Here is a 13341-nt window from a genome sequence, read left to right on the forward strand (position 1 = left end):
TTATTTGGTAAAACTTTAGGTTATTATTGACACAGATGAGAAAAACCAATACAGCACATTTTCAAACAGTAGCTTAAAGGCATTTGGGTTTAAGTGGAACAGAGCCTAAAAAGGCTTGAAGACCAAGCAGAGGTAAAGTGCATGCAGATAAAGCAGGCCATTCAATTTTTTACAAGATGTCTTTCAAAGAGCTGTATGACCACTTAATCCATTTTCTCTTCTTGGAAATTGTCTGCATCATTCATGTAGTCTTCAAGAACACTGTATCTCTGCAAATAAAATAAAATTTGTATTATTTCATCAGTGTTCAACATCAAATTACATAAAGACTTCTTCTTTTTCTTCAATACATTAACAAGCATGGCATTAACAATTCAAAAGCAGTGACACCTGAAAGCTTGCAAAATGCAATTGTGTTACAAATTATTTTAACTCATAAAATGTTTCTAAATAATTCAAAGTACTTCAGCAAAAACAGAGGAGTAAAATATTCTTGCTGTGCCTCATGTAAGTGATTCCAATCTTTCAAAGTTACAGCTTGAGTCTGTTGTGTTGCTGTTTTCAAATGAAAGAGGAGCCTGCCCACCACCACCACCCAGAGATCATGCAGCTGCCAAAAAGCTTAATGTCAGAAGTTGACACAAAGTCTATGGGAACACAGCAGCACACCACTGTCTGAGAGCCTGGGTCAGCATTAAGATGTATGGTTAAGCAGAGCTGTACTACTGAAGCCCAGTAATTCAGAACTGATAAATTAAATCAGAAATTTGATCTCAGCTTATTTTCTTTTATGGAAAAGGATACATCACACAAGTCAGTAGTACTTTCTGAATCCACCCACTGTCCTCCAACTGGCTGAAAAGCCGCTCGACTGTGTCTTTGACTGGTTCATCCTCAACACCATCCAACTCAGTCACAGAGCTGCAGTCCACGTACAACTTGTATTTGAAGTGCTTCAGGTTATGATAAATTCTGGTACGGTTTGCACACACCGTGCCAACCTTCAAGACCTAGGCCAGAGTGAACAAATCATTCTCTGTGATAGAACTGTCATTAACCCGATGATACAAAAAATAGCTAAGTCAGTCAGTCTCAGAATGTTTTTTGAATAATGACATTACATGCATAAAATCAGCCCAAAACCATATAGTTTTCACAGCCACAACAGAACAATTTTTGAGCAAGCAAGCAGCCAGCAAATTTATGCAACAGCAGCTCATCAGTAGTGTTTTCTTGCAAACACAACCACATCTGTGATTGGCAGTATCTTCCTATCTCCTAGTGGAGCTCTATTACAAAATCACTAATGTTTTAGACAATCACCATATAGTGAACACACACAAAGAGAAATTATTTGATGACTTTTGCTTAATATGTAGTACCTCCTAGGGACATGAAACAACAGTTCCAGGATTTTGAAGACTGAGTAACAGTCAATACTTCTTCAAGAAATATATATGAATACAAATAGATTATATACAGAATAGACTGGAATATAGATAGACTAGAAACATATTTAATAAATACATAGAGAGACTGGATTTCATAAAAATAAAATCTGGAAACCAAGGTTTTATACAATGCAAATGTTAATCTGTAACTGTCTGGAAGGGACAGCTAGGTAATAATGCCATAGAAATCTAAGCCTCTGCATCTCCCAGTTATTACCAGTTTTACTTTACAATGTCCATAAAGAAAAGACAGAACTATCTTATTAACAGCTTTCTTTATGGTAATATTTAGTGATAAACAAATAATAAATGCACATGCAAATACACAATTAGAGTACAAATTAGAGTGGATTTATTAACATCTAACATTAAATACAGGCAAGCATCTGCAAGTATCTTCAACTCAAACTTTATACAAAGATATTAAGCAGTGAATATGTTTACCTCAAAATACTAAGTAATACACTGGTTACAAGGATCTTTGGCAATCATCTCCACTAAGAGTATGTGAAACTGGGGAGGCAGAACAAGTCAAAGTTCACCTTCATTTCAGAATATCCAGCTTTCACAAGAGTTTAAGTTTTGTCCCATTTCCACAAGAGCAGTAGTTAAAGTACATGCAATGACAAATCAGAAGATAAACCTATTCCCTGCAAATGATGCACAGATGCACCCATTACTACTTCAACCCATGGAGACAAAGCCTATCAGGTAAGAAACCTACATCTGGCTGGTTTTCAGAGGTCAGGCTTTCTACACTCAAAACCAACATGATTAATATAAGCATAAAGAAATCCAGCTCCTGATACATACAGCTCTACTTCTTACTCTCCTCAAAACTGAAAAGCTAAGGCTTGTGTTTAGTGGTACAGGTGCTTCTGCAGTGAGAGACCTCCCAACCAATGCATAACCTTGATTCATTTAAATTTCCAGAAGTATCACTTCAAATACTGAATCAAGAATTGAGTTGAGGTGTTTCATAGAGCATTTCATGATTTTTCAAGTATCCCAAGCAATGAGATGCAGTACATGGAACATTATGTGATGCACGAGATAGCATTCTGCAAACTTGAAGCTCAGTTCTTTTCCTGAGTCAACAGATTGCAGGAGATACTTAGAACGTGAGTACAAGATGCAGGATGAACACCAGAATGATCATAACATTACCATACAGCTTCTAGCTGTCAGCAGTTAAAACAGTCCACCTCATCCTAACTATAATTTTCCATAGTGTGGAAGAAGCTTCCTCAAGAACCTGTCCCCTTTTGGGACCCACTAACTCTTCACTTTGAAAGTTGTTACTACTTGTTTTTTAGTAGTTAATTTACGTGAGGTGTAAACAATTTCTACATGGAGAAATGCCACAGGGAAATATCTAAATATCCAATAATGTAATTATGTGTTGTGTTTTTACAGCAAGAAATATTGTCCAAAAATACAATTCTATTTCAGAATGCAGCTTTGGAAGAAATCTCAGTAGTACTGTACTCACCCTATTTTTTTTCCCCCTTGCATTTCTCAGTGACTCTGTCCTAATGCTTAACTTATCTACTCAAGCCGGCCATATCAGCCAAAGTCATGTTAAATCACTTTGCATGGAATGCAGGAGCATAGACTGACAACAGCACAACATGTAATGACTGAACTTATGTCCTCTAAGCATGATTAGAAGTCGAAGCAGAGAGCTCTTGAACTGTTCTCTAGCAGTTTATAATCAAGGAGCAAAAAAGTGTGGGGGACACCTATACCTCTAAACCATTCAATTCTCCCTGACCATGGAGTAATGGGAATTGGCAGCTACACACAGAACAAGCACTGCAAGCCTAAGAAAAACTGGAACAGCTGTTTCTCTTCTCTTCTACTGGCAAGGCTGAATGCTTCAGAGATGAGAGAAAAGGAAACTTTTATGCAGAAGAAGGGGGTTGGAGATCTGTTTTTGTTCTCTCCACATCCACTTTTCTTGAGTATTTTAAAATAAAACTTTAGAAACTGGACCAACTTATGTGTTTCCATTCAATTTGACCTGGCAGTGCTGACCTGCCTTCTCTTTCACTCAACTGAGTTCTTGAAATGCCAATTTATGTAACCCTGTGTACCTTCTTCCTTTTTTTTTGTTTGTTTCTTTCTTTTTCCCAAACTGGCAGAACAAGCTGATCATTGCATTGCCAGCAGAACTTCAAAGACTAGTTGAGAACATTACCTTTAGCAGCTTAAACTACAGGTCACCATAAGAACACAAATATTGCATTACAAAGGAACTACCAAAAATTACTGGAAAGTGCTCAGTGTTTTTCTCTCCTGGCTCTGTTCTGCAGCCCCTGAGCTATACTGAACATGCACATAGCAGGCATCTCACCAGATGCTGGGGTACACAGGATAAAAAAAAAGTTCTCATTTCTTACTGTTAATCTGAAGATGACAAAAATGAACTAACAAGTTAGTTCAATATTTGGTAGGATATTTCAAGTTTTTTCTGAAGTGAAAAATAGCCAGTGCTTTATGTACAAGATCATTTGGACAGCAGTGAGGGAATTGCTATTGTTATTTCCACAATTAAGTTGAAAGCTGCATAAATACTAAATATTTGTGCTAGTGCTGGTTAGGTTAGGCACACACTTCCCATGAAAATCTGCAGGTTTTAAAAGTAGTGATTTACATTTAGAGACCTATATGTAAGGAAGAATGATTGTGTGAGGGATGGCAGTAGCAGTGCCAGTAATCGATTCCCAAGGACTTAGTGTTTTGCTGCAATAAACGAGGGGAAAAGCCTTGTTGGAAAAGCCTGGCTCTCCTGACCGTCGTGCACACACAGCCTTGCCAAAGCAGTGTATTAACAACCACTGCCTAGAAAGGTCTGCAATCTTTTAATGAAAAACTGTGGCACGGATTTTCCTAAATTCTGCATTAAATGCAGAGCCCGATATGATGAGATAATGATGAGAGGGATGACTGAGACCCCTGAAATCTTTAAGGCAGAGTATTTGCAAAGATCCAAACAATACAGGCTTGAGTTTCAATAAGGTGTACTTCCATTTTGATGATGTCTTCACTTTATTTTCATGTAAGAAATTCTATTATATGCCATTTCAAAATACATTGCAAACAAAACTCATCCTGGTATTTTTTTTTTTCCAGCGAATACTGTAAGGAAGTTCAGCTGTACTCCAAAATTCATTTACACTCACAAAGACAAAGAATATGCCTTCTATGCCTCCTGAAAGGGAATATAGCAGAACTTGGATATCAGCTTGGTACACACCTGTACCAATATTTTACTCTTGACAAATTGTGTGCTTTGATTTTATCATAGGAGTTCACAAACCGCATTTCATAAAAAGGTGGGATGCATACTTAATCATAACAATTACTGGCAGATGATGTAAGTTTGAAGGGAAGATCCCTAAATCTTAAAGAGACACCTGTGCTCTTAAGAGTCAAGGTCGTGAAAAGTCTCAGCTGGGAAATATAACAAACCTGGCTGCTTGAGTAATTAAAAATTACTACCTAGTGCCACACTATGTAAGAGCATGTAAAACGTGTTTCATTCAAAAAAAAAAAAATAAATCCAAAATGTCTTAGTACAGACAACTTATTGAAAGAAAGATGCAAGACTAAATGGAAACGTTTTCTACTTTGGACAAGTAGTTCTGATAATGCATTGTAGTTAGGAACAAATCTTCTCAAAAGGACAGCAGCAATTTCAAGTGTCAATGAAGCAGAGATGTCAAGATACTTTGCCCTGGATAAACAGCTACATGAGAAACAGCAGATGTGAAAAAAATCTGAAGAATGAAGCAGTACATTCTGACTAGGCTGCACTTGGACTATGAGCATTTCAGTGGCAGTATTTCACTCAGCTTTCTGACCTAGAGCAAACAAGAACAGTTGGAGTGCACACGGGCACTCCAAATGCTACAGGCATAGTCAGCCCAGAATTAGTGACCCAATGTAGAACAAACCTTACTCGCAGCAAAATAGAAACCTCAATAATTAAATGGAGATGAAATTACTTTTATAATGTTTCTGAAAGCTAACCAATGCAAGAGTCTTGCTGGGAAAGCCTTAAGAGCATTATAGGTGAACATAAAAGTAAAGGGTTTTCAAGAGTTCTAATCTCAGCATACAGGCATTTTGATGTTTTGAATATACGTAAAGCCTTAGACTTCTGGCATAGGATCTATTAAAGATTAAAAAAAAAAAAGAAAAAGTCACAGTATTTCTCAGGTACTTGCTGAAAATTAGGAATGCCAGGCTTGTTCAGAGCATCACTCAGTTTTGTAATTTCTTTACCACTGTTCTTCCTTTCTTTAAGATATGCTTACACTTTAGGATTGATGATCTTCTATTAAAAGCTCTCTGACAAAACAAAAACCTACTATAAATTAACTGAGTGCTATTAGAACTTTGGTTAGTATGCAAATCTTCATGTGTGCTGTCAGACCTTCTGACAAACATCTTCAGACTGCTTCCCTGTGTACCACAGAAGACAAGCAGTGTAGAGCAGGATGTTCAGGATATCAAGTACCTAGAGCTTCCTTTTTGCCCTGCATGAGCCTCATGACCTTCAAAAAATTGAAGCAAATGTCAATTTTGACTTGAAGGCAAGAGTCATCGATAAATCCTATCGTGCCTCTTAGATCCCTTTATCTTTTTTTATTATGAAGTCCAGCTCATGGCTGGGTATACTTACTAGTGCTTACTGCAGTGCAAGTACCTGTGCTGCATCAGGTACTAATATTCTGTGGCAAAAATGGGGAGAAAACAGCATAACAATCACTGTGATGCCGCCAAAAACAAAACATCAGATTTCATCATATGAACTTTTCTTGATTATAGTTAAGTTTTATTTGAGGATACTTTTCATTACTTCTTTCCCAAGACATAAGAAAGGATGGAGGCAGAGGGGAATGCCTCTATTCATCCTTTTGAGTTTCACAGGAACTTCTTTCATAATTCTCAGCTAAATCCAAGACTATTCTCCTCCAAAATGCAAAATGCTCCTCATTATTTTTAAAATTAGTAAGGCTTAAGCACAAAAGTAGAATAGCTTGACTCTTGCCTCTAGCATTATGGACATCATATGTCTTGACAAGATTTGTATTCTTTGTATGATTTTCTGTAACACTAGACAAAGCTTAAAAATAATTACACAGGTGCATGTTTGAAGTTACCTGCTTGTCATCTGACATGAAGTCATCTGCTTCCAAAGTTCTACTATTATAAAGCTTTCCAGAGAGCAGCACATTAAACTTACAATACCGATTCATTTCACAGGCCTGACAAGATATATTCTTTGGATTTTTCAAGATTATGCGAACATCTGGGTAACAATCCACACGTTCCTGAAAAACAAATTTCAAACGTAAAAGAATCTTCATAAGAAGCAAGATGCCTCAGACAGGCTGCTGAGCACTCTGTACTCCCACAAAGTAATGCAAGAGAAACCTGAGAGATTCGTATCTGAAATCTTTCACCATTTAGCTGTTAGCCTTCTGAATAATTTTCCAGCACTTCACTCAGTTCTAGTTCACAAATTCTTTTTTTCTGGGCTTCAGACCTAAAGAATGGCTCCTGCATCCTGGTACTTACTTTTTTCCTCTCTCTTTTTTTGTTTTGTTTTGGAGAGGGTAGGTGTGCAACTGTATCAGATGGTCTACTCAAATACATGGAGTGTATCTCTCCACCGGCCATACTCCATTATTCAGTTCTAGTAACCGGCACACAATGACTATATTACTGCATATTGACTTCACTTTTTTTAGGTAGTAGAAGGTTCATTATTGAACATACTGGCTTATTTTTTGGAGGAGAAAGAAGATTGGTTATAGCATTTCACATATCACAGAAAAAAAAAAAATCCTCAAAAAGTAATTTGGGGAAGTTAGCAGAAGCATTCAGGTAATTGAGAAGATTCTGTTCTGCGACCTGAATGTCTGTCTGGTTATAAACACATAAAATACTTCTGAAATTGCTAGACTCCCAGAACAAGTTACATAAGGTAAAGAACAAACCTGTATTTAAAAAGTGTATAACATTATAGCAATGGTTGTACCTTCACTAACAAACCAATTTGGAGCCCACTTCACTATTTAAAGTGGAAGCCACATACCTTGTATCGGTCCTTCCAGCGACTCCTGGAGATTAAGTTCTCCAGACGTGGCTGAATGAAGCGGTCGTCCAAATAATGAAGGGAGAGCAACATATCTTGTGCGTACTTCTTCTGTCTTGTTCCATCTGTTCAGCGAGAGTCATTACTCATTTGCTGACTACAAGTTTCTTCAAACAAAATTTAGCAAGAACATAAAGCTTCTACATGCTAAGAACTACGAATTATTTTAATAAATTACTACTGATACCGTTGCTATTGTTATCTATAAAAGTGACCCACCCATCTTATGTGAACAAACATATTTAATGATTTTTAAAGTCTGTATCAGAAGTGGTACACAAAAAACCCCCTACATTCAATGTTAAAATGGAAAGCTGTCATCCAAATGGAGACCAATTCACTTGATCCCGTTTAGAAGAATACAAAAGGAGGGCAAGCATCTTGTTTTTTGTCCATTTCATGTAAGCTGTTGATAATGTGTACAGGAGGAACCTGCAAGCCATGAAAACAAACTGCTCTGAGCTGCTTCATAGCAGAAATTTTGACAAGTCCTTTGTCACTTACAAAGGACAGAAACTGACCTTCACACCTCAGCAGCACAGTCAGATGCCATGAGGTAGGCAGCGTAACTATTTCCAAATACTTACTCAAGCTAAAGAAGTAAGTATGAGGATGAGTAAAGCTACCACTATAATAACACAACTGCCTCCCAAGTATGTGCTGGAACCCAGGAATTAAACAGGACTTTTCAGAGCTCCAGGCCACTTTGTTCTGTTTGTACAGCACATACAGACACACAAACTAATTCAGCCACCTTCTCTAGCCTTTTAGGAATGTTATCATCAAAGAAACAAAACTGAGAATGACTGCTGGCTACCTAGCTTTCTATACATTGTAGCCACCACAGTTAAAATTAATTGGTTTTCATATCTACTTTACACACACATATTTTCCATAAGTCAACTAAACCAATAGCTTGGCTGTGTTAGACCATAAGAAAATCCCTCACAATAAAAAGCAAGTCTAAACTCCACTACTCAAGCAGCTGCTCTTGAGTCAAACTAATTAAGAGATTCCCTTCCATCAACTTGGAGAAATCCACTTTGTTATGAAAATATATCTTTGTAAGGCCCAGCTATGACCATACTGAACAACACTTTTCATAAAGACAGAATAAGAATTCCTGCTCAGCTGCATAGCTGATCTACTGCCAGATCCTTGGCACTAAGTCCTTAGCTTTGCAGAGCATATACAATTTGAAATAGAAGAAAGCTATTACAGCATAAAAAGGCAAAGTTTACTTACTACTTTTCATAACTTGTTTTCACTTGGTAAAACAAAAATAAAACTAGCACCTAAAAGAACTAAGGTGAAAGACATTTTTACTGCCAGGAATACACATCCTTTATTCTGAAATTTGTGGTGTACTTCTCCATTGCCTCACAGATCCTGAGGAGACCAAAACTACCTCTCTTTGGCACTTTGCTGACTCCTTCCACAACCTGTCACTCACAGTCCTCTCGTTAATTCCATCTCTACAGTGCTTCTGAAACTACACTTGAGGTTCCCATTCAGCCCCACGAGGCCAAATGCCAAAAAGCACTTCCTCGGTAAGAACGTGACAAGAAGTGCTGACTGCAACTGAAATTTGTTTTATCTGAAAGCACAATGTTAAAAAAAGGAAAAGAAAAAAAATTATCTACATAACTAATATTATTTATTATCTACCAAATTCCCCAGGGAAAAAACCTATGAGGCACATTATATTTTGACAAATCAAATGACCTTGCAACGTTTTCAAAGAGCTATCTACTTTGAAAATCATTTAGCTTTCATGCTGTAACTGTTAGTACTCATCACTAACACAGAACCACTTCCTTACATCTCAGAAATGGCAAAACTAACAACGGATCTAAGGACTTGCAATGCTATAAAGGGACACACCTTTCCCTGGAATAAAAATCTCTGCATAATTTTGCATGCACTGTTTTATTATTTAACACAGTTTACTTACCATACAATGAGCTCAGAAAAGTGTCATCAATTGCATTTATGAGGAAAGCCTTTATGATTCTTTGGAAGTGTATATAATGATCACAGCGAGATACTGGGAAGAAAGCAATATAAACACAATTTATCAACAACAGCAAAACAAAAAAGAAAAAAAGAGGTAAGCAATGTTAAAGTCCTGTAACAAGAATTCTTTTTTCCATTACTGTAACTTTAGAATTTTCAAGTCATTTGAACATGGATTTAAAAATAACCCACATCGTTAAAACCTTGCCTTTCAACAGTGCTTCTCATCCCAATGATTTAATGGATTTTAGCATCCTAAATCCACATGTCCTTTCAGCAAGAAGATTCCACAGTAAGAGCTACAAACACTAGAAGATAATAATTCACTCTATGAGTAACAGGTAAAAATGCAAACCAGAGAAGGACAGGCGTATGGTGTGGCTGTTTGGTTTTTTCCCTTTTTTCCTAAATTTCTTTCAAATAGACACAATTCTGCTCATCTCTTTACTGGGCAAGAAATACACACATGATTGTGACCATCCCCAACTGACTGCTCAGTCAGCACATCTCTGCTTCTGAACAACAAAATATGTGAATGCACTAGCACAAAATTCTGGTTCAGATCTCTCTGCTCCATTCGGAGGCCAATTTTCATAAAAGACCAATTTGAGAAGTTTTCTCCCTCTGCTTCTCTGTTCAGGTGAAATTCACCAATGAATTCAGAGACTGCTACAGACCTGTGCTCCCAAGTCTCAGCACCATGGAATAAAAGCACATTTTTAAAAAACAGCCCCAAGCCACACAAAACCACAAGCTCATGGTAAGAACTTCACACTGCTCTCAAGAATTTGGTCTGAATTAACAGAGCTGCTCTTTTGTATATAACACAAGATGGAGGATGATGTTCCTAGGACCCCACAGTAATGGCTGCATCGTAGGTAGCCAGATTCATCCTAAATAACAGGATAGGATCTGTCTCCCTCCCGCCCACTCCCAGTTGTACCCTCCCTTTAATAAGGTAAAGAAAGACTGGAAAAGTTTATTGTGGAAATTAGAGTACTGCCACAATAAACAGAAGCCTTCTAGGAACCTGCTTTTAAGCTATCACATCCTATAACACAGTATTTGCATTTATAGTCCATTAATATCTACTACAGCACCCAAGTTATCACAACCAAATTATATATACAGAATTGCCACTAATTTTGATCTTACATTGTGGGATGTAGTATGCCAGGAACTCGCTATCTGATGTATGCAGTTCCTTCTGATGTGGCTGGTTTTCACTCCGTACATGCTCTGTGTCATTTTCCTCTTCATCTACTATAAAATCCTTCATGCTGTCACCATCAGTTTCACTACCTTCTGGTGGTGTCAGGGACAAGCGACAGAGCGATTCCTCATCTGTTTCTGCTTCACCATCAGAATCCTAATTAAGTTTTAAAACAGAAGTATTTTCAGCATTTGCACTGATGTTCAGTATTTGCACTTATCTGGTATACATATACTGGACAAGATTTTTAACCTTCTAATAGTATCATTTGTTCAACTAACAGGAAATAATGCATTTCAAAAAAATGGATCATTCTGTAGTACATGACAATGACTTCCAGCTTTAGATCAATCAATTCCATGTATCTCTTTTCATTCTATTTGTAGGAAATATGCCAACATGAGCACTATGTTACTTCAGCAGTTACTTTTGCTTCTTGATAAAAATAATTGATAGCCTTTGTATCCCTTTCTTATAAAATAAAAAGAATGATATAGTTATTCCCTTCTGTGTAGACTGTGTAGATACCTGCATTCTAATCTGTTTAGTTAACAGAATGACTGAAAAAGCAAATGAAAGCCTTAAATCCTCAGGGATTAAAATTAAACTCCAGATAAAGGTTTTCAGTAGTTCATATTGTTACAAAGTTGATCTGGCAACTGTTAAAATGTGACAGTACTAACTTTTCATTAATAAAACCCAAAGAAAATAAAATCCAACTGACTAAATTCACCATTCCCTATATTCAGTGTTTTCTCTGATTGAATTTCAAAGATAAAATCCAGACCTCATTTTCACTGCTGCAGGATCTCCCAGTCGCTCTTTGTCTTGCAAGTTCTTTCAATTTTGCAAACACTTTCTGTTTCCCATTAGTAAAAACATTTTCTGTAGGGCAAGTTTTATCTTGCTGCTGTTCTTCAGAACCCTCATCTTCATCCATTATACAGTGGCGTTTGGCAAAAACTTTTCTAACAAGTATATCACTGTCTTCACTTTCATCACTGTCATACAAGACTGAGGTGTTCGACCTCTTCCGCTTCCCAGGCACAATGCACTCATCCTCACCATCTTCTGTTACTTCACCACTCTGGGGTTTCTTTTTCTGATCCAAAAGGACGTTCCTCACAGCAGCTCCATCTTTTTCATCTACTTCGTCGTCTGATGTGGTAGGCTCTTCCTCCTCTGATGCACATGAGGATTCATCATTGCTGTCAAGCAGAATGAGCTCCCTCTTAGTGCGTCTCCAATCAACTCGGGATTTGGATGACAGTCTTGTTCCTGCTGTCTTATTTCTTGTTTCATATCTCCTGACAACTGCTTTTATCTCCATTGTGAGGCTGTGACAACACACCAAAACATAAACTGGTAAAACAAAGCACTTACTATATTATACCATTAGGAAAGTAAAATACAAGAATATGAATATTTTATCGCATACACTTGTGACTCAACAATTATGGAGACACATGCAGAAATCAACACCAAACAAAACTAAGAATGCACAATAACTTGTATGAGGATATACCTTACTCAGAAACCACAGAAGAGCAGAACTACCCACAACCAGCACGAAAGAACCGGGAAAACCAGCTCGGAAACACTGGTACAAATCCCATCGTCCCTTGCAAAGCTGGAAGGCTACAAACGGAACGACAGCCTCCCTGCAGCTCAGGAGCAGCGTACAACGCTCCTACAGCATCGTTACCGGAAAGCCTCACAGAGGTGCAGCCGCTGCCCTCAGCCGGTGAGGGCCTACCCCGGCCTGCGTGCCCCGCAGCCAGACCCGCCAGAGGCGCCAGGGTGAGGGGAGGGCTGGAGTGGGCCGGGCCGGACCCAGCTTAGCTGTGGCGGCCCGCTCGCAAGTCCCAAAGCATCGGGGAGCAGCAGCAGAGCTCATCCCCCCCCCCCCGCCCCGCGGCCCTGGCACACCCAGGCCGCCTCAGGGGCTCGCGCAGCAGCCGTTACCGTTACCGTTACTGTTACCGTTGCCGTTCCCGCCGCCTGGCGCCGGATCCGCTGAGGCGAGACCCCGCCCCTAGGAGCTCCGCGCACCGCGATTGGCCCATCCCCCTGTCACTCAGATGCCACGATGTTTACGGAAGTGGCGGCCCGCCGCGGCGGGGCACAGGGGCGGTGTGTCACGTGGTGTGCTCGGGCTCCGCGGATTGGCGCGTGGTGCTGGGGAGCGGGAGAGCGCGGGTTCGAGTCCCACCCCGCAGGGAGGCGTGGCGGGTGGTGGTGTCATGGGGTGCCTTAGAAAGGGGTTGGCAGGAGGGATCGGGTGTGGTGACTTTGCTGTGGCCGCGCTTTTTCCCGGCCCAAGTGTATTCCCGAGTGAAAGATCTGTGTGTGCTCGCAAAGCACCTCCCCATGGGGAGTGCCCGCAGCCCCTGTGGCTGCTCGCTCAGGCTTCCCTTCTCCCAACCTGAGGCTTCCCCTGCCAAAACAGCAGCTTCACAGCCACCAGCACTCCTCCTCTCCACTGCCTTGGG

At 39.3% G+C, this 13341-nt stretch overlaps 1 protein-coding gene across 3 annotated transcripts; it reads right to left on the minus strand.

Moving 5' to 3' along the window:
* Window positions 1-12953, minus strand: CCDC82 (coiled-coil domain containing 82). 3 transcript variants are annotated; one of them, XM_071734156.1, is made up of 8 exons: window positions 12821-12953; window positions 11637-12186; window positions 10792-11005; window positions 9575-9667; window positions 7561-7685; window positions 6623-6793; window positions 825-1010; window positions 1-269 (listed from the first exon to the last, which is right to left on the minus strand). In XM_071734156.1, exons 2-8 carry the CDS (start codon window positions 12177-12179, stop codon window positions 204-206), a joined length of 1398 nt encoding a protein of 465 aa, XP_071590257.1. In that variant the 5' UTR covers window positions 12180-12186; window positions 12821-12953; the 3' UTR covers window positions 1-203. The 3 variants fall into 3 exon arrangements, with proteins under 3 accessions (XP_071590257.1, XP_071590261.1, XP_071590272.1); XM_071734160.1 differs by lacking the exon at window positions 12821-12953 and adding an exon at window positions 12375-12632; XM_071734171.1 differs by lacking the exons at window positions 1-269; window positions 825-1010 and adding an exon at window positions 1971-2101.
* Window positions 12954-13341: the final 388 nt, after the last annotated feature.

The sequence above is a fragment of the Heliangelus exortis genome, chromosome 1, assembly GCF_036169615.1.
Source record: "Heliangelus exortis chromosome 1, bHelExo1.hap1, whole genome shotgun sequence".
NCBI classification, from domain to species: domain Eukaryota; kingdom Metazoa; phylum Chordata; class Aves; order Apodiformes; family Trochilidae; genus Heliangelus; species Heliangelus exortis.

What these genes read in the sequence shown, in the direction of transcription:
- CCDC82 (XM_071734156.1), bottom strand. Translation starts at nt 12,179, where the DNA reads ATGGAGATAAAAGCAGTTGTCAGGAGATATGAAACAAGAAATAAGACA. An exon ending in TTTTCTGAGCTCATTGTATG is followed by an intron (nt 7,686 to 9,574) that starts GTAAGTAAACTG and finishes CTCGCTGAACAG; the next exon opens with ATGGAACAAGACAGAAGAAG. An exon ending in TCATGTCAGATGACAAGCAG is followed by an intron (nt 1,011 to 6,622) that starts GTAACTTCAAAC and finishes ACTCTGGCCTAG; the next exon opens with GTCTTGAAGGTTGGCACGGT.